At 36.9% G+C, this 26,774-nt stretch overlaps 1 protein-coding gene across 1 annotated transcript in view; it reads left to right on the plus strand.

The window, feature by feature from the left end:
• Nucleotides 1-8,022: 8,022 nt before the first annotated feature.
• Nucleotides 8,023-26,774, plus strand: part of pix (ATP-binding cassette sub-family E member 1 pix) — a 38,321-nt gene continuing 19,569 nt past the window's right edge. The window contains exons 1-4 of the mRNA XM_081752845.1: nucleotides 8,023-8,153; nucleotides 16,134-16,357; nucleotides 20,946-21,161; nucleotides 23,611-23,818. Coding sequence (XP_081608971.1) covers nucleotides 16,145-16,357; nucleotides 20,946-21,161; nucleotides 23,611-23,818 — 637 coding nt within the window. The 5' untranslated portion in view covers nucleotides 8,023-8,153; nucleotides 16,134-16,144. The remainder of the gene's footprint in view (nucleotides 8,154-16,133; nucleotides 16,358-20,945; nucleotides 21,162-23,610; nucleotides 23,819-26,774) is intronic.

A 26,774-nucleotide genomic window follows, 5' to 3' on the forward strand; every position in this document is an offset into this window, starting at 1 on the left:
CCTAAAAGGGAACGAGGTGGACCACCCAAATTTATAGTATTATATATTAGGGTCCAGTACTATTATACCAAATGTTTAAATTGGGCAATTTCTAAAACTTAAGGGGTGGGCCAAGGTACCATTCCCAAAAATTTCAAGGGGTGCATCAATATACCTATGTCTTATGATAGGGAATGAACACCTATACATTACCATATAAGGTAATAGGACCTCATCCAAAGGAATAAATTAGGTAAAAAACGAAACACGTGGTACAACGTATTGTTTACGTTTATATTTTGGCAATTTTGTACCCTAAAAGGGAACGAAGTGAACCACCCAAATTTATCATGATACATATTAGAGTCCAGTAGTATATGCTTAAACTGGAAAATTTCCAAAATTTAAAAGATTGGCCATAGTACTCCTCCCAAATTTTTAAAGGGGTGCATAAATGTACCTATGTCTTATAATAGGAAATGGACATCTGTATACGTCCATATAACTATATAAGGTAATAGGACCTCATCCAAGGTGATAAAATGAGCCAAAATACCAAATACGTGGTTGTAGTAAAATTTGGTAATTTTGTGCCCCTAAAAGGGATATAATAATACATATTAGGGTCCTATACTATTATACCAAATGTTTAAATTGGGCAATTTCCAAAATTGAAGGGGGTGGGCCAAAGTACTCCACCCAAATTTTAAAGGGTGCACAAATATACCCATATCTTATGAAAGGTAATGAACCCCTGTATACGTCCATATAACTATATAAGGTAATAGGGCCTCATCCAAGAGGATAAATTGGGCCAAAAGACCAAACACGTGGTACAACGTATTGCTTACGTTTATATTTTGGCAATTTTGTACCTCTAAAAGGGAACATGTTTTCTCCTGTTTCGTCCTACCAAATGTTTAAATTGGGCAATTTCCAAAATTTAAGGGGTGGGCCAAGGTACTCCCAAATTTTTAAAGGGGTGCACCAATATACCCATATCTTATGAAAGGGAATGGAGCCCTATACATGACCATATAACTATATAGGATAATAACACCTCATCAAAGGGGATAAAATCGACCAAAAAGCAAACACGTGGTACAACGTATTGCTTACGTTTATATTTTTGGCAATTTTGTACCCCTAGAAGGAAATGAGGTGGACCACCCAAATTTATCATAGTACATATTAGGGTCCTATACTATTATACCAAATGTTTAAATTGGGCAATTTCCAAAATTGAAGGGGGTGGGCCAAAGTACTCCACCCAAATTTTAAAGGGGTGCACAAATATACCCATATCTTATGAAAAGTAATGAACCCCTGTATACGTTCATATAACTATATAAGGTAATAGGGCCTCATCCAAGAGAATAAATTGGGCCAAAAGACCAAACACGTGGTACAACGTATTGCTTACGTTTATATTTTTGGCAATTTTGTACCCCTAAAAGGGAACGAGGTGGACCACCCTAATTTATTATAATACATATTAGGGTCCTATACTATAATACTCAATGTTGAAATTGGTCAATTTCCAAAATTTAAGGGGTGGGCCAAGGTACCCCTCCCAAATTTTTAAAGGGGTGCACAAATATACCCATATCTTATGAAAGGGAATGGACCCTATACATGACCATATAACCATATAAGGTAATAACACCTCATCAAAGGGGATAAATTGAGCCAAAAAACCAAACACGTGGTATAACGTATTGCATACGTTTATATTTTTGGCAATTTTGTACCCCTAGAAGGAAATGAGGTGGACCACCCAAATTTATCATAGTACATATTAGGGTCCTATACTATAATACCCAATGTTTAAATTGGTCAATTTCCAAAATTTAAGTGGTGGGCCAAGGTACCCCTCCCAAATTTTTCAAGGGGTGCATTAATATACCCATGTCTTATGAAAGGGAATGGACCCCTGTATACGCCCATATAACTATATAGGGTAATAAGACCTCATCCAAGGGGATAAATTAGGTCAAAAACCCCCGAAATTTGAATTTTTGGCAATTTTTTACCCATAAAAGGGAACGACATAGACACCCAATACTGATAGAGGTACATACTATGGTCCTAGGCTACCATACCAAATTTTTAGATTTGGCAATTTCCAAAATTTAAGGGGGGTGGTCCTATGTACCCCTGCCAAAATTTAGGGGGTGGGCCAAGGTACCCCTGCCAAAATTTAGAGGGGGTGGTCCTAGGTACCCCTAGGTCATTGACCCCGGGCCAGGTCATTGACCTTTCACCCCGGTCATAAAAGAGAGTGAGGATGAGTCATTCGCGCATAACGGGGTCCCTACTACTCCTATGTCTTATGATAGGGAATAGACCCCTATACATAACCATATAACCATATAAGGTAATAGAACCTCATCCAAGAGGATAAATTGGGCCAAAAGACCAAACACGTGGTACAACGTATTGCTTACGTTTATATTTTGACAATTTTGTACCCCTAAAAGGGAACGAGGTGGACCACCCAAATTTATCATAATACATGTTAGGGTCCCGTACTATAATACCAAATGTTTAAACTGGGCAATTTCCAAAATTTAAGGGGTGGGCCAAAGTACCCCTCCCAAATTTTTAAAGGAGTGCACAAATATACCCATATCTTATGAAAGGTAATGGACCCCTATACATGACCATATAACTATATAGGATAATAACATCTCATCAAAGGGGATAAAATTGTCCAAAAACCAAACACGTGGTATAACGTATTGCTTACGTTTATATTTTTGGCAATTTGGTACCCCTAGAAGGGAACGAGGTGGACCGCCCAAATTTATCATAATATATATTATGGTCCTGTACTATATTACCCAATGTTTAAATTGGTCAATTTCCAAAATTTAAGGGGTGGGCCAAGGTACCCCTCCCAAAATTTTCAATGGGTGCATTAATATACCCATATGTTATGAAAGGTAATGGACCCCTGTATACGCCCATATAACTATATAGGGTAATAATACCTCATCAAAGGGGATAAATTAGGTCAAAAACCCCCAAAATTTGAATTTTTGGCAATTTTTTACCCATGAAAGGGAACGACATAGACACCCAATACTAATAGAGGTACATACTATGGTCCTAGGCTACCATACCAAATTTTTAGATTTGGCAATTTCCAAAATTTAAGGGGGTGGTCCTATGTACCCCTGCCAAAATTTAGGGGGTGGGCCTTGGTACCCCTGCCAAAATTTAGAGGGGGTGGTCCTATGTACCCCTAGGTCATTGACCCCGGGCCAAGGTCATTGACCTTTCACCCCGGTCATAAAAGAGAGTGAGGATGAGTCATTCGCGCCAACGGGGACCCCTACTACTGAAGGTGTGAAAACCCCTTTGCAGATCAGCTATCTTGATAGGTTTTTCTTCATTCGCAGCACGCAAATATCGGAATAGTGCCTGACTTATAGGTTCTAATTAGTCTCCTTTGCAATGTCTTTAACGAAGAACCTATCCCTCTGACATCTTCGTGATCAAGTCAGAGTTGCCATAACAACCTTTATAATGTGAAATGAATCAATTAATAAATAAATGTACTTACGTCTTTTTTCTAAAGTATGGCAAATTAACTTGTTCTTTCTATTTTTCTTCCGTATTTCTCGATATCTTTGTTTTTATATTTTCGTCAGCGGAATTTACACAGTTATTGTCTCTTTTCCTTTTTAACCAATTTTCTAACACCTTCTGTGACATCTTGCAAATTGCGAAGCCACTCTTAATTCGTCAATCCACAATAAATAAATAAATAAATAACAAGTTTAAACACCACTAAGCAAATTTTTTTTGCTGCGGGTGTTCTGATAGTGAAGTTTAGCTACTACAAGTGAAGGCTCTACTGAAATGCTCAAAGATTGCTGACATGCTTATACGCTAAGTCTGTCCTGACTTTTGTTTTCTACCTCCTCCTGTTAACAAATTTTCTTCAAATATTTTTTTTTATTTGAACGAAAACGAAACAACAAAGAAAAGTGTTTATTTTTACCCCATCCTTTTGTTGGTGTTGTTGTTGTTTTGCCCAGTAGGTTGCGGAAAAACTACTACTAGTACTACCTGCTGAATATTTATGAAAATCAATCGCCACTTTCTTTTATGTCAATTGCGGCTACAAACAAGTAGTACTAATCCGAGGTTCGCTGTTATGCTTGATGGTATCGGAAACGACGGTGAAAATTTCAACTAGATCGAGGATGGGTCATACTGTTTTTGTTATTTTTGTAGGGGCCAACGATTTCTTGGCGTAAATATACCCATTTAATTTCCTCAAACTATTCAACTAAAGTAAAGACTCATTTTTTCGGAACCTCCTTCCACGACTGGAAAGGATGTGGTTCCATCCCTTTTGCCTTGCTCAAATTGTATCCAATAGGTAGACTTTCAATTTAGATCAAAGAGGGCGTGGAAACTGGTATCATTGCTTTGTCAAAACCAGAGCCCTGCAAACCCAGGCCCGAAGACGGCCCGGCCCGACCCGAATGGATCTGAATTCTGTGCCCGGCTCGACCCGGCCCGGCCCGAATCTCGAGCCGGGCTCTAACCGGGCCGGGCACATTCCGGGCCCAAACGGGCCGAGCACAAACCGGGCCGAGCCGGGCCGGCCCGAACAGTGTAAAAGGTGGATCGGAAACTAATGTTGGCAGCCTGTGTTAATCGTAATGTGTTTGGGAAATTAACTCTTTATTCAAGACTGTAAAGTACTGTACTTCTACTACTCTTATTATTACTACTACTGCTACTGCTATTATTATTATTATTATTATTATTATTATTAATATTATTATTATTATTATTATTATTATTATTATTATTATTATTATTATTATTATTATTATTATTATTATTATTATTATTGTTATTATTATTATTATTATTATTATTATTATTATTATTATTATTATTATTACTTCTACTACTACAACTGCTACGACTTCGCGTCAGAGTTGACTTGTCTGGTGGTACATACTTTACAATCTAAGTACAGAAGAAATCGGAGAAATACTAGTTATTATGGCCAGTCTGCGAAGAACAGATGCTTGACAAGGGGCAATGGTGGATCAGTAGGTAAAGCACTCATCTGGTGTTAGAGGTCGTCGGATCGATCCCTCCTCGTGTTATATGAGCTTTGTGGTGGACAAACATCGTGAGCGTGGGAGTTTTTGGATTAGCCCGTTTTCGTCCACTGTCTTCATTCCACCAATTCATCAATCATCATCCATACGTTTTGAGCCGTAATTGCCCAAAGAACATATGAGAAAGTCAAGTCCTTGACCTACTAATTAGAATTTGTTCCGCTACCATTAGACCACGGATACCGAAACCATGAACTGGCGTGTTCATAAGATTAGCGCAATTTGTAGTAATGTTCAATTAGCACGGCAGATTCCAAATCATATTACATGTTCCTGTATTCTTTATAATTCGATGCTACAATAATAATAACAAAAAACAGTGATGAAATAAATCACCCAGACCCCGGGATTGATGAAGTGTTAATGGAACGGTTCGTAACAAGTAAATAACAGAGCTATATGACGGAATGCGAGGCAGTAAATCAAAACAAAATCCACACATATCATTGTTGAACGAAAAATACGTCAAAAGTCCCCTGAATGAAAAATGTATAGATATCAGCTATCAAAAATACCTCTTAACATCACATATAATAGAAGGGATAGTTGATATTAAGAAAATGAAATTATAAGGTTTCCTAAGAAACCAATAGTGTAAAATGAACATCGCTTTACTGTATGTCCTTGTACGCATCGAATAGCACGGAAACAGTCAACAGTTTCAGGCTTAAGAGCATTTCTCCGTTCCTGAGTACTGAAAGCTCTTTCAGTAGACGCACTAGAAGCAGGGATGACGAGATACTGACGCGCTAATTTACACAATTTTTGTAATGTTTGTTCTTGTTGCTTCCACCACTGCAGTATATCTAGTTCTCTTACACATGATGACATGTTGAGGTAGATGTCTACTTCATCATCAAATTCACCAGAGACTGAATGTCTATCTTCCCAATCCATTAGTTTATTCTTCTTGGTAGGTGGTCCCAAGTTATGCTAACTAGCCTAAAGGAGACGATGGTGATGAGAAATAAATGAAATAGTGGAATAAATAAAGTGGAAGGAAACAGGAGAACGCCGCGAACCCCCCACACGGTGTTTGTGCACCACAAAGTTCACTTGGCTAGAGCTCGGATCAAACCAGGGACCCCATACACCAGAGGTGAACGCTCAACCACTGAGCCACCGTTCCAGGAACACCTAATCGACCCTGACGATTTGGTGATTTATTTGATCATTACATTTTGTTATATTTGTAGCATCATACTATAAACAATACATGAACATGTAAAACCATTCGATATTTGCCTTGCTAATTGAACATTACTACAAATTGCACTGATCTTATGAGCACGCCAGTTCATGGTTTTGCCCTCCGTGGTCCAATGGTAGCGTACCAAATTCTACTTACTAGGTCAAGTGCTTGACTTTATCATACGTTCTTTAGGTAACTACGGCTCAGGCTGTATGGATGATGATGGGATGAATTGGTGGAAAGAAAACAGTGGGAGGAAGCGGGACCACCCCAGAAACTCACACACACACGATGTTTGTCCACAACAAAGCTCACATAGCATGAGTAGAGATTGATCCGACGACGTCTAGCACCAGATGTAAGTGTTTTTTCTACTGAGCCACTGTTCTCCATCGTAGATCAAGCATCGGTTCACATTCTACGCAGATCGGCCATAATAACTAGCATTTCTCCATTTTATTCTGTACTTAGAAGGTAATTCGGTACCACCAGATATGTCAACTCTGACGCGAAGTCGTAGCACTTGTAGTAGTATTAGCAGTGGTCGTAGTAGTAATAGTAGTAGTAGAAGTAGTAATAGTAATAGTAATAGTATTACCAGTATATCGCAGTCTTGAATAAAGAATCAGTTTCCCAAACACATTACGATTAACATAGGCTGACAGTAAGACCGTACAAACACGGCAAAAATAGAGATAGTGGAGGACATTAAAAAAACAAAAAGGCGGACAACATTAATTTCCGAACCGTTTTTCAGAGTATCCGGGCCGAGCCGGGCCGGCCCGGTTAGGGCCCGGTCCAGTTTGATATTACTTGAAACGGGTCGGGCCGGGCGCGCCCGGCCCGTGCAGGGCTCTGGTCAAAACAGAACAACTTCAATGTCACCACTTGGACATACGCTCTACTCCTTACCCTCCTTACCACTCAACTCGAAACAAAAGAGTTTCTAAGAGTTTCCAAGAAAAACATTTAGAAACAGCTTTATTTTATTTTATGTTATTATAATACGAGAGGTCAGCTTTCAGAAGGTAAGGACAGAACATGTGACATCTTGAGGAAAAACCACTCCAGGTTCAGAGTAATGTTTTCCCTTATAGAAGGAATTATCAGAAAACTCAATTCCCATACCCCGAAAACGGAAACAATTTTTTAAAAATTAGACATTATTCGCGACAACAGCCCGACGATCAGCTATTTAGTTATTATTATTATTATTATTATTATTATTATTATTATTATTATTATTATTATTATTATTATTATTATTATTATTATTATTATTATTATTATTTGAAATACAGTACATGAAAAGTAGATGTTTTTTCCAATTAAGTCAGTATACTATGAATCGAATGTAGCGTATATACCCACGTACTTCCTAAATTTTAGGTGGCTATACGATAGTTTCCGAAACTTAGAGGTGGGTATACGCCGCATACCCACGTATACTCTCCATTAGATCCCTATGTGCACATTATCGCGAACTAAAATGCGGAAACAAACCGTTCCGGAACGGAGTCTAATTAGGTCACATTTTCACAGACTTTACGTATCACAACAGAACGAAAAGATAATTAAAAAAATGATTGTAATTATTACGCCGATTATATTGCAACTAAAATGTAAATTTTGCGTTATTTTGACGCAAACCGCTAAGGAATCTGGCCCCGGAGCGTGTTTCCTATGTTGATCAATTCAAATATTGTTTATTCTAGTTGAGTAATGAGTGTTTTGAAGAATGAAGTAGATTTGCTCCTCTGTGAAAGTTTGAGTTGTCTGTGACCATTGACTAAGGGGACGTGTGTGATTCGTGTGCTCGTGTCTGTCTGGTTAGTATTGTAATTAATTACAGTATTTTCAAGAATAAAATTATGTAGTATTATTGTACGTTTCGTTTACGAACTTCAATTAAAGTGGCATATTGCATTTGAAATCTTGGTAGTTGCATATATAAGTGTTTAATTTATGTCCATACTGTTGCATGTAAGGATAATGTATAGTTAACTATCCATATGATGGATGAATGAATGGTTGAAAAAATGCCCCTTGAGCAGTATTATTATAAACAAAACAAAATTTTTTGTTAATATATATCCTGATTTCATTGCAGGTGCAAAATAGTTCGTGAAATTTAAAGAAATCTTTTGTTCTACATTTCATGCTTTAAATGATTCTTTATTACGTTCTGAACTGTTATATTACGTTCTGGGATATACCCAAATTACTTGGTACTGATTGATAATATAGGTGCAAACTGATGTATTCCTCGGATGCGTCCAAACGAAGCAGGCAGTTTAGCAACGGAGGGTATACGCATAAATTAGGCTATGGCAAGATTGTACTTCAGTCATTTCGTTGAGTGAATTGATTCCTAGGAAATTGTATCGTAATAATCTTAAATATTGCCAGAATAGAAAGTCGAATAAATTAGAAAACAATAGATGGTGGTTCGCACTGTAATGTTTTCATAACGGGTTCACTCGAGCAGACGGTTATAACTGAAAATTTATAGGTAAAACACAATGTGAAACATTTCTCGTGAAGGAATGAAAATGTGAATGTAAGTAATTAATGTCAATACACAGCATATTGAAATTAATTTTGAGTGATAGTGTTCTCTCAGTACCCTTAATTATGCGTATGATACCCGTGCGCCTGCTCCCTACGGACGCACCGTCTTACTATCGCTCGGACCCCCCTTCCCTACTGCGCTCCTGCTCTGACCGGTTAGATAGCATTCGTTTTTTTTAGTGTCCACTTAGCACAAGTTGGTTCGTATTTTATGCACAGTAGTTATGTCATGCGTCCATACTGTGCTTACTGAGCTCTCCTGAAGTCAGTCTGCAAGCAGCAATGGAACTCTTCATTTAGTGCATGCTCTGCTGAAAGAACTACAAAACTCTAACCTGACTTGAAAATGTGTCAAAATTTGGTAGAACCGTCTGGTCGAGTAATGCCTCTATAACAGTTTTAAATGTCCCATGTTTCAAATGATGATAAATTTAGAACCATGCCAACTTACTATCGTAACATGCAGTTCTAAATTTATCAATACTGAAATATTCAGTGTCTAAAATAATGGTGTAGGTGTAGTTTTGGCGCACCATATTTTGGAAGATTTACGGGTAAACTTGAATGCTTTGATGAAAAGACATGAAAAAATTTCTGCAAGCGACAGAATTAAATATAAAATAACTCAGCAGTATTTTAGGTTTACATGTGCTTTACGACAGTTAAAGTCAGTACATACGAAAAATGACTGTATTAGGTGCTATATTTTAACGGCGGTGTAATTGTGCATAGTGTACAGAAGTTGTATTTTATGTTTACAAGTGGAGAGTTACTAGTATGAAACCATGACAAGTGCTATTAAAACTCGTATCTTTGCCAAAACCCACTTACACAAAACCCGAGGTTTTCAGTACCCTCGCTTATGCGTATCCCCACCATTGTTGACGTGTTGGTCCCTTCAGATGCACCCACATACTAGCCCACCAGTTTCACCATGCTCTAATTAGGTTAGATAGCATTCGTGCTTTTTTTTAGTGGATACCTAGCACAGGCTGGTTTGTGTTTTGCACTAGTTTTTATGTCATACATTCGGAAGCCGTATTTATAAGCAAATTGTAATTTTTCAGCAAATTACTTCTGGTGGCCCCTTGAATTTTATCTATGCTAAGTTAGATATTTTCATATTGCCCAAGCAAATCTTTTAGGAGACCATAAGAAGGATATTAGTGAAAGAATTATATTTTTTCAATAATTATTTCGAGTGGTGCGCCAAAATAAGCCTGCACGAAAATAACAGAAAAATTACGACATTCTTGAGCCTTCTCTAATAACTAGAGACGGATGTTTAGGCACTAAAAACCTGGAAAATAGGCACTAGAAATTTAAAAAATTGGCACTAAAATGTAACTCGAAATAATGAAGATAAATACTCAACACCATTAATAAATAGATTCAAGTCATTGATAATGTTCAAAGAATATAGAAACATACTTGTTTGTTAATATCTTATTTTATTGTATATATAAAAACGAAGCTTGTTATGCAGTCCATACATACTGGGTGAATCAGAAAGATGTGCACATACTTCGGGAGCTGATTCATGACATCAAAAGAAGACAAAAAAGTCTTGTAGCATGTTGTCAAATTCCGCTTCGTGTATGAGTGACAGGGGGTCAACTTGGAATCCAAAATCGAATCCTGACAATTGCAACGAGACATAAAGGTGTTCACATACTTCGGCAGGTGATTCGTGACATTCAAAAATTAAGAGGATTTTTTGTCTTCTTTTCATGTCACGAATCACCTCTCAAAGTATGTGCGCATCTTTCGGTTCCGTTCCAATAGTCAGGATTCAATTTTCGATTCCAAATGTGCACATATTTGAAGTTCACCATGTATATATATCGTACCACGTGCTTGTGTTTACAAATAATTAATATATGTGTATTATTTATGTTATATAAATTATATATTTTCCCAATGAAGGCTTATTTTGAAGAAAATGCAGAGAATAGGCAATATTAGGTACTAAACCAATTATTTAGGCAGTAAAGGTCAAAATAGGCAAAATAAAATTGGCTTAAATCGAAACTATAAACCCCCATATAAGCTTTAAAACGTTATTTTTGATCATATCTTTAGTAATAAAGAATAGGCATTTTGCCTAACGTCCGGTCTCTACTAATAACCATTACTTTTCCCGATTGCTAAGGGCATACACTAGCCAATAAGAAAGGAAGCAAATTATCAAGACCAAAAGAGGAAACCTATTATGTATAAATCTGGTAGTCTCCCTATTGCATCAGGTAGTCAGTAGAAATAGAGTGGTTTTACGTTGTATCGATGATAATACATATCTATATGCTTGGACCATCTGCATGCAAGACTCTAACTTTTACATTCATTTTTCTACCATTCCTTGTTTTGTTCTCTGCATGCCAGTTATTTATTTGATACATGTAATATGCATATTATTGTCTTTCTTAAACTGATGTGTAAATATATTTCCCTATAGACGTTCCTGAGTAAATTTGGAATGATATAAGCTAATTTCTGGGACGTGTGTTAATTTCCAAAACTGAATGTTTCAAATGACTATCAGTCACACGATACACAGAATTGGTGGAACAGAACTAAGGTGGAAAAAAACGATATTACCCTTTTTTTTTTAAGGAATAATTTTTTTAAGGAATAATTTTTGTTGATTTTTTAGATTTAAATCGATTATTTTTATTTAAATCAAATCTGTCTCATGTAATACAAGTCGCGAACTATAGAAAAAGCATTAGGAATTAATATTAAATGTTATTTATGCCATTTAAATGAAAGCATTGGGATTGAATTTTGAATTAATTCTCAATCGTTAGCCTGTTTCAATCCCAATGTTTCTTAAGGATTAAGGAAAAAGTACAGCAGCATTTATCAACGTGACACTTTTTTTTTTTTTTCGCAAAAGTTATTGATACTTGGTAGGGGCATATTTTTAAAAATCGGTCCTGGCTTAGAGGCACGAAATACGTAGAAAATACATAAATTTCTCCTAAAGTTATAAAATCTTTTTAAAAAAATCAAGAGGGGATCGGATCTCTTTAAATACACCGCTATTATCTGCGAACAAATAAACAGACGCGCACACAAAAGAATTTTCGTCTTAAACGTCGATGGTGATTTCCCCGTTGGTTTGTTACGAAGAGAAGAAAGCAGGATTCCCCCGTTACCCGTTCAAAACGGGATTTTCCCTAATCATCCTCTGCATGATGATACTCGTATTCATACTGCGGTTACATACATTTGAGTTTCATTGTATTATGGTAATTATCTTCCATAATCGAAATAACAGAAGAGAAGCGGGATTTTACTTATTTTCACTTTAAATTAATTTGTTTCGGAATTTGATTTAAACCAGTCTGCCCTGAACAGAACCAAGTATAAATGATGTTAGACATACCGATCTTTAATTCTATGTAAAATGCGAAGCAAAATTAGAGATAAAAATCAAACACAGTTGTCTGTGAAATAATGAGAAATAAAAGAAACGAAGGTACACAATGATTATTTCCATCTCTGCAAGAAGCATTCAAAACATGAAAATAAAATGACTTTTTTTTTTTTTTTTTTTTTTTTAACGAAGCCTTAAAGCAATCAGGAAATGAAAAATAATATGCATCCTTTAGTTTAATGTCCCACGATGATGAATCCAAGTACTGATGATCGATGAAAGTGGGGGAAGGGATAACCTCGAAAAACTCACCGTCAGAATGTTGGACCACTACTAAACTTACATCATCGGCCACTATGCCCCTACTTATGAGCAATAGAGACCGAAAATTAAACATCCTATTAATAGTTGGTGTAATCACCATGTGCTGCAATTGCGGTATACAGTTGTTTTAATATGTTCGCAACAAGTGCAGAACTGTGACGAGGTTATTGCGATAGTACTGTCGTACTTCTAGAACATGAACGTGTGATTTGATAATACTCCGCAGGGCATTGTCTGCTGTCGTAAGGGCCGGGCTTCGAGGTGGCCAAGGATAAGGGCTAGTGGATTTAGGGACTCACGTCCTATCCACCGGCCAGGGAAAAGTGCGTTCGGGTGTTCACGAACCAAGAGTTCCATCGTGTTCGTAAGCAGCCGTGTTGTTGAAGTCCAGATTCTTCAAGTGTGCAAGAAAACAGTCGTTCAGCATCTCCAGATAACTAACTTGGGTCACAGAACCCTCAAAGAAGTAGGGACCAAAGATGTATTGTTAGTCGTTCCCACACAAAGCATGACGTGCAAAGGATTATTATCAATCACTTGATAAAGACATAGGTTTTCCTTTGCTCATATGAAGACGTTCCTGTCCCGCGCACTCCGATAAATAACATATTCATCAGAGAAAAGAACGCAGGACGAGGCAGGAATGGTGGGGAAGGCCTCCAACAACCTTGCATGCTTCCTGCCGGCAGTTTATGTGATCTTTTATTTCATTGATGGCCATTGAGCAGAATGCGTGACTGGTTTCTGGTCGACTTGTAGGGTGAACGCATCACTGACGCACTGACTTCTGCACACTTTTCCTTTCGGATTGACTGGACTAAAACGAATATGCAAAACATTTCCCAGGCGAAAAGCTTTCTTCTCTTACGCGATCAGAGTCTGACGACGTGGTAGCTCCTTACCAAACCTGTCCATCACCTGCGGCATATTTTCGTTATTGTGTTTCCGTTCATGAATCCACAAATTTGCCACTAAGCGCTCCTCCAAAGTGAAGTCACTGGTATCTGCCACTGTTGTTCACTAAACATTTAAAAGCGAGACACTGAACTTGTCAATGCACAGACTTTATTCTCGTCCCTCCGTGAGCAGTTACGCGGCAATCACGTGGCAATTCACGTGAGGAGCAGTGTTGCCATATCAATAATTAGGTTGGGAAATTTAAATTTTTAAATATCTTATGCAATTTAGTTAGGGTGTAAAGAGACTTTCTGGCCACACTGTAGTTCCTATGTACATCCTTGAACCCTTTGCAATAGATACCGTAGTTTTCAAGCCAGAGTGTTTTAAAAATGTAATGTTTGGCATTTCTGCGTATAGGAGGCGTTTTCGACTTGTGTTTATTAGATTTTTTTTTCTTTTATTTGATATAAAGGTTTATCTCCCGGAAATTGGCATTAGATTTGTCAACATACTGTTCGGAACGTTTTCGTTTAGCTCTTTCACACCTGTATATTGTTATTAAATTATTTTAATGAATAACAACAGAAAATGTCCAAAAAGTAGGAGAGTCGAAATGTTACTACATAAAATAATAATTGTCTCAAACCTTTTCTTATAGACCGAAAAGAACAACTGGATGATGCCACTAGTAAAAGTGTCCACGCTTGGATTAATTTCTAATCACTGTTTTTGTACTAATTTGAGGATGAGTCCAATGGAACTATATTTTAAGCATATCCCTTTATGAGGCCACGAGGTAAATGATTTCAAGGTTGAAATCTTTGAAGTACCAGTTATGCCAATAGTGAATGTGTCCACGCTTCGATAGTTTGTAATTACCTTACGTTTTTGATATTAATTTTTAGGGTGCTAAATGCAGTGAACTGCTTTTAAACCTGTCCATGGCTTCAAACTTGGGATTTACATGTTTGCTTTATTGGATGATGAAGAGTGGCATGGGAGACCCGAGTTCGATTCCCGGCGGGAGCTGATGTGATTCGGATTCCTCGTTAATCAGTAGGCCTACGTCTCATATAGCCTCGCTTCTCAAAGAGGCGTTAAACTCAATAATCAGTCAATGGTGATCATGAAGATTGAATTCATAGAATATGTCGTACTACAAATCATATACATGTCGTACCGTCACTTAATTGCATACAAACACTTTTCTTAATAAAAAAAAAGAAAGAAAATGAAGAATGTAGTTAGAAATGTATCGAAGCGTGGTTACTTCCCCTAAATAAACGGTATTTTAAACACCCGAAATTTGAGGTCATTGTTTTTCCTGATGCGATGGACGATAACTTTAGAAATAGTTATTTTGGATTCAGGGATCTCAATTTAATATAGAAAGCGCAATTAGGAAACCCAAACATGCATAATTTTTACTAGTTGCATAGTCGGATGTTCTTAAGGTGTTTAGCTCATCACATTATAAATGTTAGGTACTCGAATTTATACACTATACGAAGGATGTTGAAAACAATTAGTCCATATAATAGATTTTGCAGATCCTATCTGGCCCACTTTGTACATTTTTTTTTTCTGGGAAGTACAGTGACTCAGTAATAGAGCGCTTATCTCTGGTGGGTGGGGTCCCAGGTTCGATCTCTGCCCAAGTATGTGGTGGACAACATCGTACACATGGGTCTTCTCGTGGGGTACTTCCATTTCCTTTCACATAGTCATTCCACCAATTCTTCCATTATCATTCCTTTGCGTTAATCAGCCGTCTGCCTTAGCCTAAAAGGGGAAGGTTCTGGAACACAGGTCCCCCTATATAATGTCACGGACGATCATCGATATCATCGTTAAACTTTGTCCGTGATTGTACTTTTAGTTCAATATTCTTCAAAGGACATTCAACGAACAGCGAAAGGAAATGATGGATATTTCAGAACTAAATTGTGATTAATTAATGAATTCTTTATCTGTAAAACTGCTATGTAATTCCGTTTTGAAATCGTTGCCAAGCACTAAAGTCAGCTAGCTAGCTTTCACAATTCAACATGTAAGATCCATGCATTGACAAATATGATGACAGAAGTGAATTTCAGAGGTTCACGTCTTTACGTATTTCACCACGAGTACAGGAAGTTCAATAACCTCGTCTCGAGTCGAGTAACAAAACTACTGGGCTTTTCCAAAGTCAGGGCAGTAGTCATAGATAACCGCAATAAGTTAGTAGCTAGGTTGGTTCCTTTCTGTAGCAAAGGTTAATATTTATTTCACATAGTATTGCCGAATGAGCGTTACGTGTGAAAGCGGGTTAGAGCCCCGCAGGGCTCGTTGATTTTTGTCTTTATTACAGCTCAATGGGAAGGGGGACCTGTGTTCTACAACTTTGCCGCCTAAAAGGCATAATCGTGGGACGTTAAGCTGAAAAAATTAACTGAAAGTTATTCACTATTTAAAAAAAGAAAAGTGTGGGTGTGCATAACGAAAAGCCTTTATGACAGGGAGGAAGTGATAGGGAATCAGCTTCTCAAAGACTCATTGTGTACACGTATAATTTCTAAGATCAAACTGTTAGACTGTTCAGCTAATGTTCTACAAATTTTTAACGTTTTTTCTTTACTTTTTACTTGTTTTGTAGGAAAGTAGAAAATGCCGCGCAACAAGGCCACGGAAGAAACCGACAAACTGACGAGAATCGCTATCGTCAACTCTGATAAATGTAAACCCAAAAGATGCAGACAGGAGTGCAAGAAGTCTTGTCCAGTAGTACGTATGGGGAAATTATGTATCGAAGTAACGCCGAATGACAAAATAGCCACTATATCAGAAGAACTTTGTATAGGATGTGGTATTTGTGTTAAGGTTAGTATAATGTCTGGAATATGTTCCTTCTGTCTTCTCTAGAAGTATGTATCTGTTCTTTCCCCTGCGACTTCATAGCTTGTCTATTCCATTAGCAGTGCACCAGCTAAACGCAAGGAACATAAAACAATCTCTTGAACTTCTCGTAGCAGCGGTTCCTCGCAGATACTGTTATTTGCATATTAAATTTTCGAATATATAAAAATTTGTACCTTTATCATTTATTGCATCTACTTCATTAATTCAAATTTAGTTACACTTTTTCATCTGATAATGCTGTTACTAGCAATAAGTGTATTTCATTTGTAAGTCTCCTTTTTGATCCACCGGTCACTACATTTTATACATAAATGCATACAGAGTGATGCAAAAATCAGTACACTCATACGCAACATTCAAATTTAATTGCAAAAGTCAGTTGCGTTGTGGACCAATAAGCAATTCACCAGCTTTAGAAATATTGTCCAAACTGTCTTTCGTTCTTTCCAAGACTTTATGTGCAAAGTCAACAACTATAGCACGAAGTGTATTATATTGTAATACAGGGTGTCCAGGGAGAAGGGCTCGTCCTTTTGGAAAGTGATAAGTGAGGTCATTCTAAGAGAGAAAAAAAAGTACTTATTGCCACGTGTCCTATCCTCAACCGCTTGAGAGCTACAAGTTCGTAACCATTTTTTTGACCTTACGCTATGTAAATGTGCTTATTACCTATCCTGTAGTTATTCTACAGAAGTGAGACAACGCATTTGAATAGTAATGAAATGAGTTTTCCAACGGTATGCAGCACGTGGCAATGGTGTCTTTGGAAGGGAAGCTATTGAGGGAAATCCTAGGCGACAGTGTTGACGTTCAGTTCCTTTGAATAATGTTTAAAAGGGAAATTTTTTATGGATGTCATTCAATTTTCCTCGATAACTTTCCTTCCAAAGGTACCACTGCCATATACTATATACCGTCGGAAATGTCGTTTCACGCCCTCTATACATGGTGTCTGTAAAGTCTGAGTACATTGTAAAAAACACAGTTTAGTCAATTTAATGTTAATGAATAATATTTTCAACATGATTTCCGTGCTGTTCAATGCATAATTTGATATGTTTTGCAAAATTAAGGTGAACTTGATGAAATAGGTCTGAATTGCCGTCGATTTCTGCACACTGACTAGTAATGCATTCTGTCTGTTGGTTTAAATTTCTAATGTTCATCGAGTAAACTTTCTCTTTCACCATGTCTCAGAAAAAGAAATCAAGGGGAGAAAGGTCTGGCGAACAAGGAGACCACACTACATGACTTGTCACATTCACACATCTGCATGCGTCTATTGGGGTCACCTTCATTTAAGTAATGTAATATCTGTAACTTCTACGGATAAAACTTCTCTGCCAGGACTTTGTGGATGGTTGACCTTGAAACACCCAATCGTGGAAATCCGACGAAGCTATTTCTTTGGGCTAGCATAAACCTTAGCGAAGACAGCCTCTTTCGGTTCGTCTGAAGTCCTGTCATCTGGAACGGGGTTAGCCCGATACACTGCCTGTTTCTTCAAACTTGATGATTAATTTCCCGACGGCTGTAAAACAAATTGCTCGGCAATGAGGGTGTCGAAGGTTAAATTCTTCCGCAATTTTACGATACGACCATCCTTCGTGTCCACTTAAGAGTTCCAACTCGACGGAAAAAACAAATACATATTATTAGGATTTCCTATGAACCTAGACTTTATAGACACACAAAGTATATTCATACAACATAGGGTCAAAAATGGTTAACAATCTATAGCTCTGAAACGGTTGAGAATAGGACACATGGCCAGAGGAACGTTTTTGCTTAGAATGACTTCCCAAAGGGACGTGGTTTCTTCCTGGTACACCCTACATGAATGTGTTTTAATTTTTAGGGGGCAGCAGGGAGTTAAAAATTGTTTTTTGTACCGCCCTGTGTATCTCGTGAACGTCGTCCATTAGTACTGTTCATGTATTGACCTATTTATCTCCCTATACAGTATCAGTATACCATTACCTCCATACTAATTATTTACAACAACTGATCAAGGCTATGTGGTAACATTATATAAAAACAGACAGAAGGAGTGGAAGTTTGATGAAGACGCAGCCAGTTGTTGAAACTGCTACGTGATTGTGTTCTTATATATCTTTATCACATAGCCTTGCTCAATGTATTGTTGTGTTTAGTTTGACAGTATGCAGGGCTTGAAAAATCCACTCGGCTGCTTGCCAGTGGTGAGTACTTCTTTACATCGGGCAAGTAAAATCCGATCGATCAAAAACGTGTTTTATTCCATACAACAAATAATGAAAAATATATATTACAATTCACTACCATGGTGAACAATCTTTTTCATTCGACTCTCAGCTTCTATACAACGCTAAATAGTTTTGTCATTTTTTTTTTTTTTTTCGCCAAAGAGTGGCGTTAGTTTTGTAGCAGTTTGGTGTCGACGCCTTTTTTTTTTATTGTAATGAACGTGCCAGTAAACAAAACAAAAAAATGTATTGATATGTTTGCTGTGTCGCAGAGTCATTTTCGTTTATTTGTATAAACACTGTGACTGCAAAATGGTCTGGATAGTAGATTTTTTGGCTGGCTAGTACTTGTAAGCAAAATTTTTCAAACCTTGATAATGTGGAAACCACGCCTGATAGAATAGTTAAATTATTTAGCTCCAATATACCTCTTGTCTTAATTAAGCATATTATTACTTAATTTCTATCAAATGACACATAATTTCTACAATTCTACGGTATTTAGCGTTTAATGAAAAAGATGTCCAAAGTTGAGACGTATCCCAATGGATAGGTCTCTCTGAGTAGATTCAAAGTGATATTCGTCAGTGTAAAATCTCATGCTCATGTGAGAAAATATATCAATCGTTAGAACTCATCCAATTTAAGAAAATGACATGGGTAAGTATATATTCTGGTGCATAGTTTCGGAGAAAATAAACGAAAACGAGGGTTTCTGGCGCTAAAAGGTACGTAATTCGTTGCCGATAATAACTTATTGTTTTATTGGAACAGACTGTACATTTATTTGTACTATATACTTAAAAAGGGGACACCATAGTCTAATGTGTTGGACTCACGTCCGCATCCTCGCCGCGAGTTCGATTCCCGGCCGGTGCTTCCCAATTTTCGGCGTCTACCCTGTATCGTGAGGCAAACTGGGGAGTCACGTGAATAAAAGACGTGACAATCACTAGGTCTTGACACCTCTTGATACGCCTGTTACAGACAGGGCGATGCAGTGCGCGGATAAAATGTTAGTAGCTAGGCTGAACGTAGTTCAGCCGATCGCTAACAGATGGCGTTGTAGAGGCTCAGGTCCACAAAGGGCTGTAACGCCAAGCGGTTTGGTGTAATTTATGAAAAAAGAAGTTGACTATCAGGTTGTGTCCTAACATTTACAAGCATATTACTTCTAACAACTTCTGCCGAACAACTCGAACATCAAGCACATTACAGCGACATTATTTCATCAATAACATTATTACTACTGTATTGCGAGCGGTGATAATAATTAGAAATAATGTAAGTAAAAGGCTAATAGTCACTAGAAATAGACATATGTTAATAGAGTATTAACATATGTCTATTTCTAGTGACAAAAAGATTTTTGCTTCGCATATTTTTAAAATCGTTTTTAAACATTTTTACCTATCCATAATTTCTCTCCTGTGGTTTAAACCCTTCTCGAAGTGTGTCTAGGCTGAAAATGAAGACGATGTTCTTCGAAAGTACTTTCTAGTGATGTGGCTTGTTTCTTGCGGTGACTATTGACCTTTTACTTACATTATTTGTTGTTACTACTATCTTTATTTTGTTCTAATTTTGGGGCTCGCGATGGCTAGTGGTAAAACGCTTGCCTCAGGAACGTGGGGTCCCTGATTCGATCCTCAGCCTAGTTAGTGTGTGGTGGACAACATCGTATTCGTGGGTATTCTCAGGGTACTCCCATTTCCTCCTACATTTTCATTCCACAGGGTGTCTATCGGTCACGAAAAAGTCAGGGAATCAGAAAGTGGTCATGAAAGTCACGAAATGTAGCTTTTGGGGCACTTTTTTTTTTTTTTTTTTTTTCAAATGTAAGTACAGATTGAAAAATTTTGTTCTATAAAACGTCAAAGTTCACCACCAAAAATGTCTATGGTCGGCTTTAGACGCTACCAAATCGCAAGCAAAGTATGTTTCTATCGCATGGATGAAAATTCGGCCTAATTCGCACTCACATTCGCTCTTGAAAATGTTAGGAAATTTTATGATTTAGTAAAGAAAAGGTCACGAAATTTAATTTTGGAATTTTAGTAAACACCCTGTTCCACGAAGTTTTCCATCGTGCACTTGCCGTGATCATCCGTCTCCCGTAGCCTACAGAACATAATCATAACACGTTAAAATGGAGGATTTCATTTAATTTCATTTTCGTTCTACTATTACATGTGTATTTCCATAATATATACGTATTCTACTACATTATACAAAGAAGAACCGAAATTGGATTCAGAAGTAAGTGAGAAGAATGCTGGCATACCTTTTGATCTTATAAATATTTATTTTTTCTTTTCTTTCAGAAATGTCCCTTTGAAGCAATTGCTATTATCAATTTGCCGAGCAACCTCGAGAAGGACACGACGCATCGATACTCTCAAAACTCTTTCAAACTTCACCGTCTTCCTATTCCTCGGCCAGGAGAAGTGCTAGGTTTAGTAGGGACAAATGGCATTGGGAAATCAACAGCGTTGAAAATTCTAGCAGGCAAACAGAAACCCAATCTAGGAAGATTCAATGTAAGTAGTTACCTTGATATAAAACAATGTTATTCTTAATACGAGTCGCATTCAGAAAGTAAGTTTTGAAAATCCCAAAATGGTACGAGTAATAGCGGAATGCAGTTACGCAGGGTGGAGGAGGAACACGTAGCCGTATTCTAGTGCGAGGAAGGTTGTGTGGAGTCAGTGGAGAAAGAGAGCTGTGGTACGCTAAACATGGATTGCGTAATCTCCCACCGAGTGCGAAGCATGCGCGATAATCATGTTTTTTCACGCTAAGAAGCTGTCGACGTCAGAGATTCACTGGCAGTTGTGTGAAGTGCATGTACTGGGTGTCATAAGTAAAGGTATGGTCAGAAGATGGAGACAGTACACAGCAGGCTGCGTCATTGTGCACGACGGAAATATTGTGGAAGTTCATGGTTATGCCTAAATTGATGGGAAGTGTGCAGCAGCGGTTCACTGTGTCCGAGCTCTGTAAATTCTCTTAGATCTTTCGTTTCCTGTTCCTATGTGATCGTTACCCTGCAACTGCAGTTTTACAAGTTATGTACACGATTGGTTCCAAAATAATTGAGAATGGAGCACACAAGAAAAAGCGCATAGACTCTGCTTTGGTCTTCCTGATGCTTTACCATCAAGAAGGTAACCAATTCGTCGATCGCATTGTCATCGGGCAGAAAACATGTATGTTCTAGGTGACTTCGCCCTACAGCCGAGCGACTTCCACCTAAAGCGATTTCTAGTCGAACGCTCGACAGCGCAGCTAAGTTGCAAAAGATTACGACATCCTGGTTGCAAGTCTTGCCGGCAGGACTCTTTGACATAGGGATTTAAAAAATAAATAAATAAATAAATGGTACCGTGTTACGATAAACCCATAAACAAGGGTGGTGCATATTTTGAAAACTAAGTTATGCATCACTAATTCTAAGGGAATAAAATCATTTTCTCTCCATGTTTGTGTCTCATTTTATAGTTCATCGGAACTTACTTTCTGAATGCACCTCGTAATATGTAAATGTCTGCATATTTAGCTTCATTCCACGTAATAGAAAAATGAAAATTTTTACCTAAAATCTTATAACTCGTAAAATAATATTAAAAAATAAATAAAACGTAGAATTAATTACTAAATGTTCTTTTTGTGCATATCTTGATATTAGTTATATTGATGTAAATTTAATTAATTGGAGTAGAATTCCTAATTTAAATTAGATTGCATTTGTGTAAATTTAATTTTAGTTTTATATATATATATATTTGTTTCCTGTTATGACGAGTGACGAGGTTTATTGCTTAGATTGCAGAGAGTAGCACAAAAATGTGGATACAAGATGGCATTTAAATCTAGGAGGTCATAATAATTATTATGTGAGTGATCAGTTATTACCTCGCAAACAAAATGATCGCAGTCCAGTCTCATACTGTTGTGTATTTGAAATTATTTCGAGCAGTTGTTTCCCCAAGACAGCCCACTGTACACAATAGGCGAAATATATGTATATACAAGATGTCTCAAAAGTCCCCTAACATAGGGTAAGTATGTTACTATCAGAGTTACAGCAAAATGTAAAAGGGGGAACCGTCTCCAAATATAATGTTTTCAATCTAACGTGAAGGATTTTTTTTAATCGAACAAGTCGTTTGTGTTGTATACTCTTTATGCGCCCAATGTTAAATGAAAATGCAACGTTGCCATTTACCTGGACCAGAACATAAGTGAACGAAATTACTGTTTAATATGAGGGCTGGCCGTCGACATGTTAGCGTAAAAGACAGTAACTTCATTCACTTAACATTGAGCGCATTAAGTGTGTACAGCCCAAATGGCTTGTCCGATTTAAAAAATTCCTTCACTTTAGATTGAAAACATATTATTTCGAAACTGTTTCCTCTCTTACATTTTGTTGTAACTGATGTCAGGGGACTTTTGAGACATCCTATACATATATATATATTAATACTCAACATTGGCTGAATTAAGTAGCAAACGCTATTGTAGATAGCGACATGTTAGCGTGAATGTTTATTATTAGGGATTACTATGACGCACAGACTGAGACGTTTGCCTTTTTGTCCTTTTCTATAGACTTGAGTGCTGTTGTCTGGGATGACAGAGCAAACTATTAAATTAGCAGTGTATGCCGAAATTTTTAGTAATATAAGTCGGAAATAGAACACAAGTAGACGAGTTCATAGATTGCTCTTCGCAAACTGTAAAAACATTTGTATAAGTGACTTTCCTGAAATCCATCTTATTATTCTCTTATTTCGTTGCCTACCCGAAGATCATTTAGCAAACCATTTAAACCAGAACCATTCTCTTAATTCCTATGTGACTCATCTCCTCACTATATTGGATTGATCTAAATATCTGAATAAATTTAGGTACTGTATGTGCATATACATGTGTGGGAGCTCTAGTTAAGGGGAATTTGGTGTTAATATATTCTTTCTCTTCCAGGACCCTCCGGATTGGACTGAAATTCTAAATCATTTTCGTGGTTCGGAATTGCAAAACTATTTCACGAAGATCCTAGAAGATGACTTAAAAGCTCTAATTAAGCCCCAATATGTGGATCAAATTCCGAAGGCAGTCAAAGGCTCTGTACAACAGTTGCTGGATAAAAAAGATGACCGCAACAACCAAGATGAAATATGTGACATGTTAGGTAGGTTTTTAGTATATGTCGCAAGTGTCTCTAAAGTTACTATGTAGGTAAGTGTCTCGTTGCAGATATTGTAGTAGCAGTGATAGCCTTATGGTTTCAAGACCTTTTGGACATGATTTCTCATAACTTTTCCTTCTAGTTTTGTGGTTTATATGTGTGTGCCTTTGGTGCATGTGATTCCAGATTCGATTCCCAGTGGCAGAGCGTTGTAAGTTCAAACACATTACGGGCGTTCAAATTCCATTTTTAAGCTGTAGGTCCATGTCTCATGTAGCCTCGTTGATTAAAAAAAAAAAAAAAAAAAAAAAAAAAAAACTTGAAGAAACAAATAAGCACATGATTTTTCGTATGCCACTTCGAGAGAGGAGCAGACGACAACTTCAAAGCCAACTCTGCTGATTTGTTTACCTCACATTCCAGTGCTTTGTCACTTTTGGGACATTTATTATAAATTTTCATCCAGATATTTTTTGTTTCCTGTCTATTGTCCAATCCAAACGTGTTTCATTGCACATTTAGGTAAATAGGTGGTTTAACCCTTACAGCAGATCGTTCCGTTGAGGATGGGTAGGGTATATAAACACTATTTGAACGGAGTAGACATGTATGGCATATAAACACAAAATCTGGACTCTGACGATACTGGATGACCGTTCTCGGTTGTGGTAAATAAACACAACCTGGACGTAGATTATGGTTGATGCACATAAACACGGAATCTGGACGTAGATGATGGGTATAATAGATAAACACTGAATCTCGACTGACAGATGTGGTAAATAAACACAAAATTTGAACCGACGGGAGTGGTATATAAACAAAATCTGGACGCAGGTGACGGTATGGTTATAAACAAAATCTGGCCCTAAATGATTGGTGTGGTATATGAAGAAAATCTGGACTGAGGGTACAGGTGTGGTTTATAAGCCTCACTTTCATTTAATTTGTCAAGTCATTCAGCCCCCAATGATAGGCGTGGATCTTTTTTAAAGCACAGCCGTCCATAAAGGGTTCCCTTTCATTCAGTATATTTTATTTTTTTCCTGTTAATGTAACAAAATCACGACACTGCGAGTCTTTCGCTAAATTACTTCATTAAATAGGGAGAGGAAGAAGTACAGAAAAAAGAAATGAAGGATGAAAGAATATTCGAAAAGTTATGAATCGTCGAGATAGGCGTCATGTTCAAATGCAGGGTCAGATGATGGTGCTACCAAGCTATAAGCGGGAGAAATTGAATGAAGGATGTGGTATTTAAACTTAATGGGATGGTTAGGTCGATTGAATTACAGGAAAGGAGCTACCGTTTCCGTTGTCCTTTGCTCCTTCCACGTACACCCAAGTGAATATGCCACTGTTTGACCATGCATCCCAACATGCGTTCACCTGGACACTTCACAGTGTTTTCTGTGTCCTTTCAATTTAATTTTTTCTCTTCTCCTCTTAATATTTGATGAAGCGTTTTAGAGAAAGTGCTCATAATGTAGTTTTTAGTGTTGTGACTATGTTTTCACTATTTTATGGTAAATAATATTGTATAAATAAATAATAATTTTATTATTTAAATGATTTTGGGAATATTCTCATGCAAAGCTCTTAACTACTGTGAAACACCCTTAAACATTAATTTTACAGACAGTTTCAAAACATATTCCTTTCTTCATCAGAGTGACTGGTTGCGTTCACAGCTAAACTAATTTCGTACTATACGGACTTATCATTGTTAAATTCTAAAAATTAAAAATAGAATAACTAATTTATCATTAATTTGTGAGAGCTTCTTCATTCTTTGGAAAATTTGTTGACGTTCGCTTTTCTCGAGCACCGTCTTCTTTGATAAGATTTTTTCGTTAATTGATACCTCATCATTGAACTTGATTTCCTATATAGGGTCCATGAGGGTAATTATGGGACACTGCCTATGGAGGGTAATTACCCATTTATCTTCAACCACTGTAAGTTAAATACAAATTAAGAGCAAGGCATTTAGTAATATCCTTCACACTTCAGTTTACTAAAGTTTGGATATACCAGTTTTTTTAAACAAACATTCAATAAAACTGTTGTGAAATTTGAAATCCTGTCATTAACTTTTATATCTACTCGTGTAGTAATCTCACTATTGTGAAAGCAATGGGTGTTGGTGAAAACCTGATAGGTCAGCAGTTACAGGTAAGTTGAATTTGTTCCTTGGGCTTTTGTTTCAGAGTTACAATTTTTGCTGTTGTTGTATCTTATTTTGCTTATATTATAACGACTCTATTGAAAAGCGTCGTTAACCTGGTTCGTCTTGTAAAATATAAGTTACGAAGCGATAATTACTTTTCTTTATGCAAAAATCAACTCAGATATTCAAAGATTATTAGTCTCACCTTTATTGCTTGATATGTCTTAAATATTCTTTTTAAGACTGTAAAATACATAAATTCACTTGACTAGGTCAACACATAACATGTACATAGTCACAACTATCCCATAATAATCTCTTACATATATTAAAAACATTCTTCTTTTCTGTTAATTTAAAATGAACATTCTACTAAGTATATTACATATTTATGAACACTTTTTGCCCAAGGTACAGGTTAATATTATACAAACTAAAGTATTTCGTTATAGAAAATGTCGCCCGAAAAAGGGACTGAATATAAAAGTCATGAGTGGGCTTGGCTTTTATATTCAAGAACCACTGGTCTGATTAGATTAATGTTCGTACATTACATATGTTCTTTATATTTTGATCACACCTCGTATATATCTTCATTACTTTTTTTTGGTTAACCCTCATATATATAAAATATTAGTTATTATCATTCACATAAATACATTTACAATAAATCTTTGATTTCATTAATATTTCTCTTTTATTACCTTATTATTTATTCTTTATCATTAAAAACATCGTCGCTTAGAAATATAATTAACGAGGGTGAAACACAAATTATCAAGATTACTA

This window comes from Thermobia domestica, chromosome 3 (assembly GCF_964235325.1).
Source record: "Thermobia domestica chromosome 3, izTheDome1.hap1.1, whole genome shotgun sequence".
In the NCBI taxonomy this organism is placed as follows: Eukaryota; Metazoa; Arthropoda; class Insecta; order Zygentoma; family Lepismatidae; genus Thermobia; species Thermobia domestica.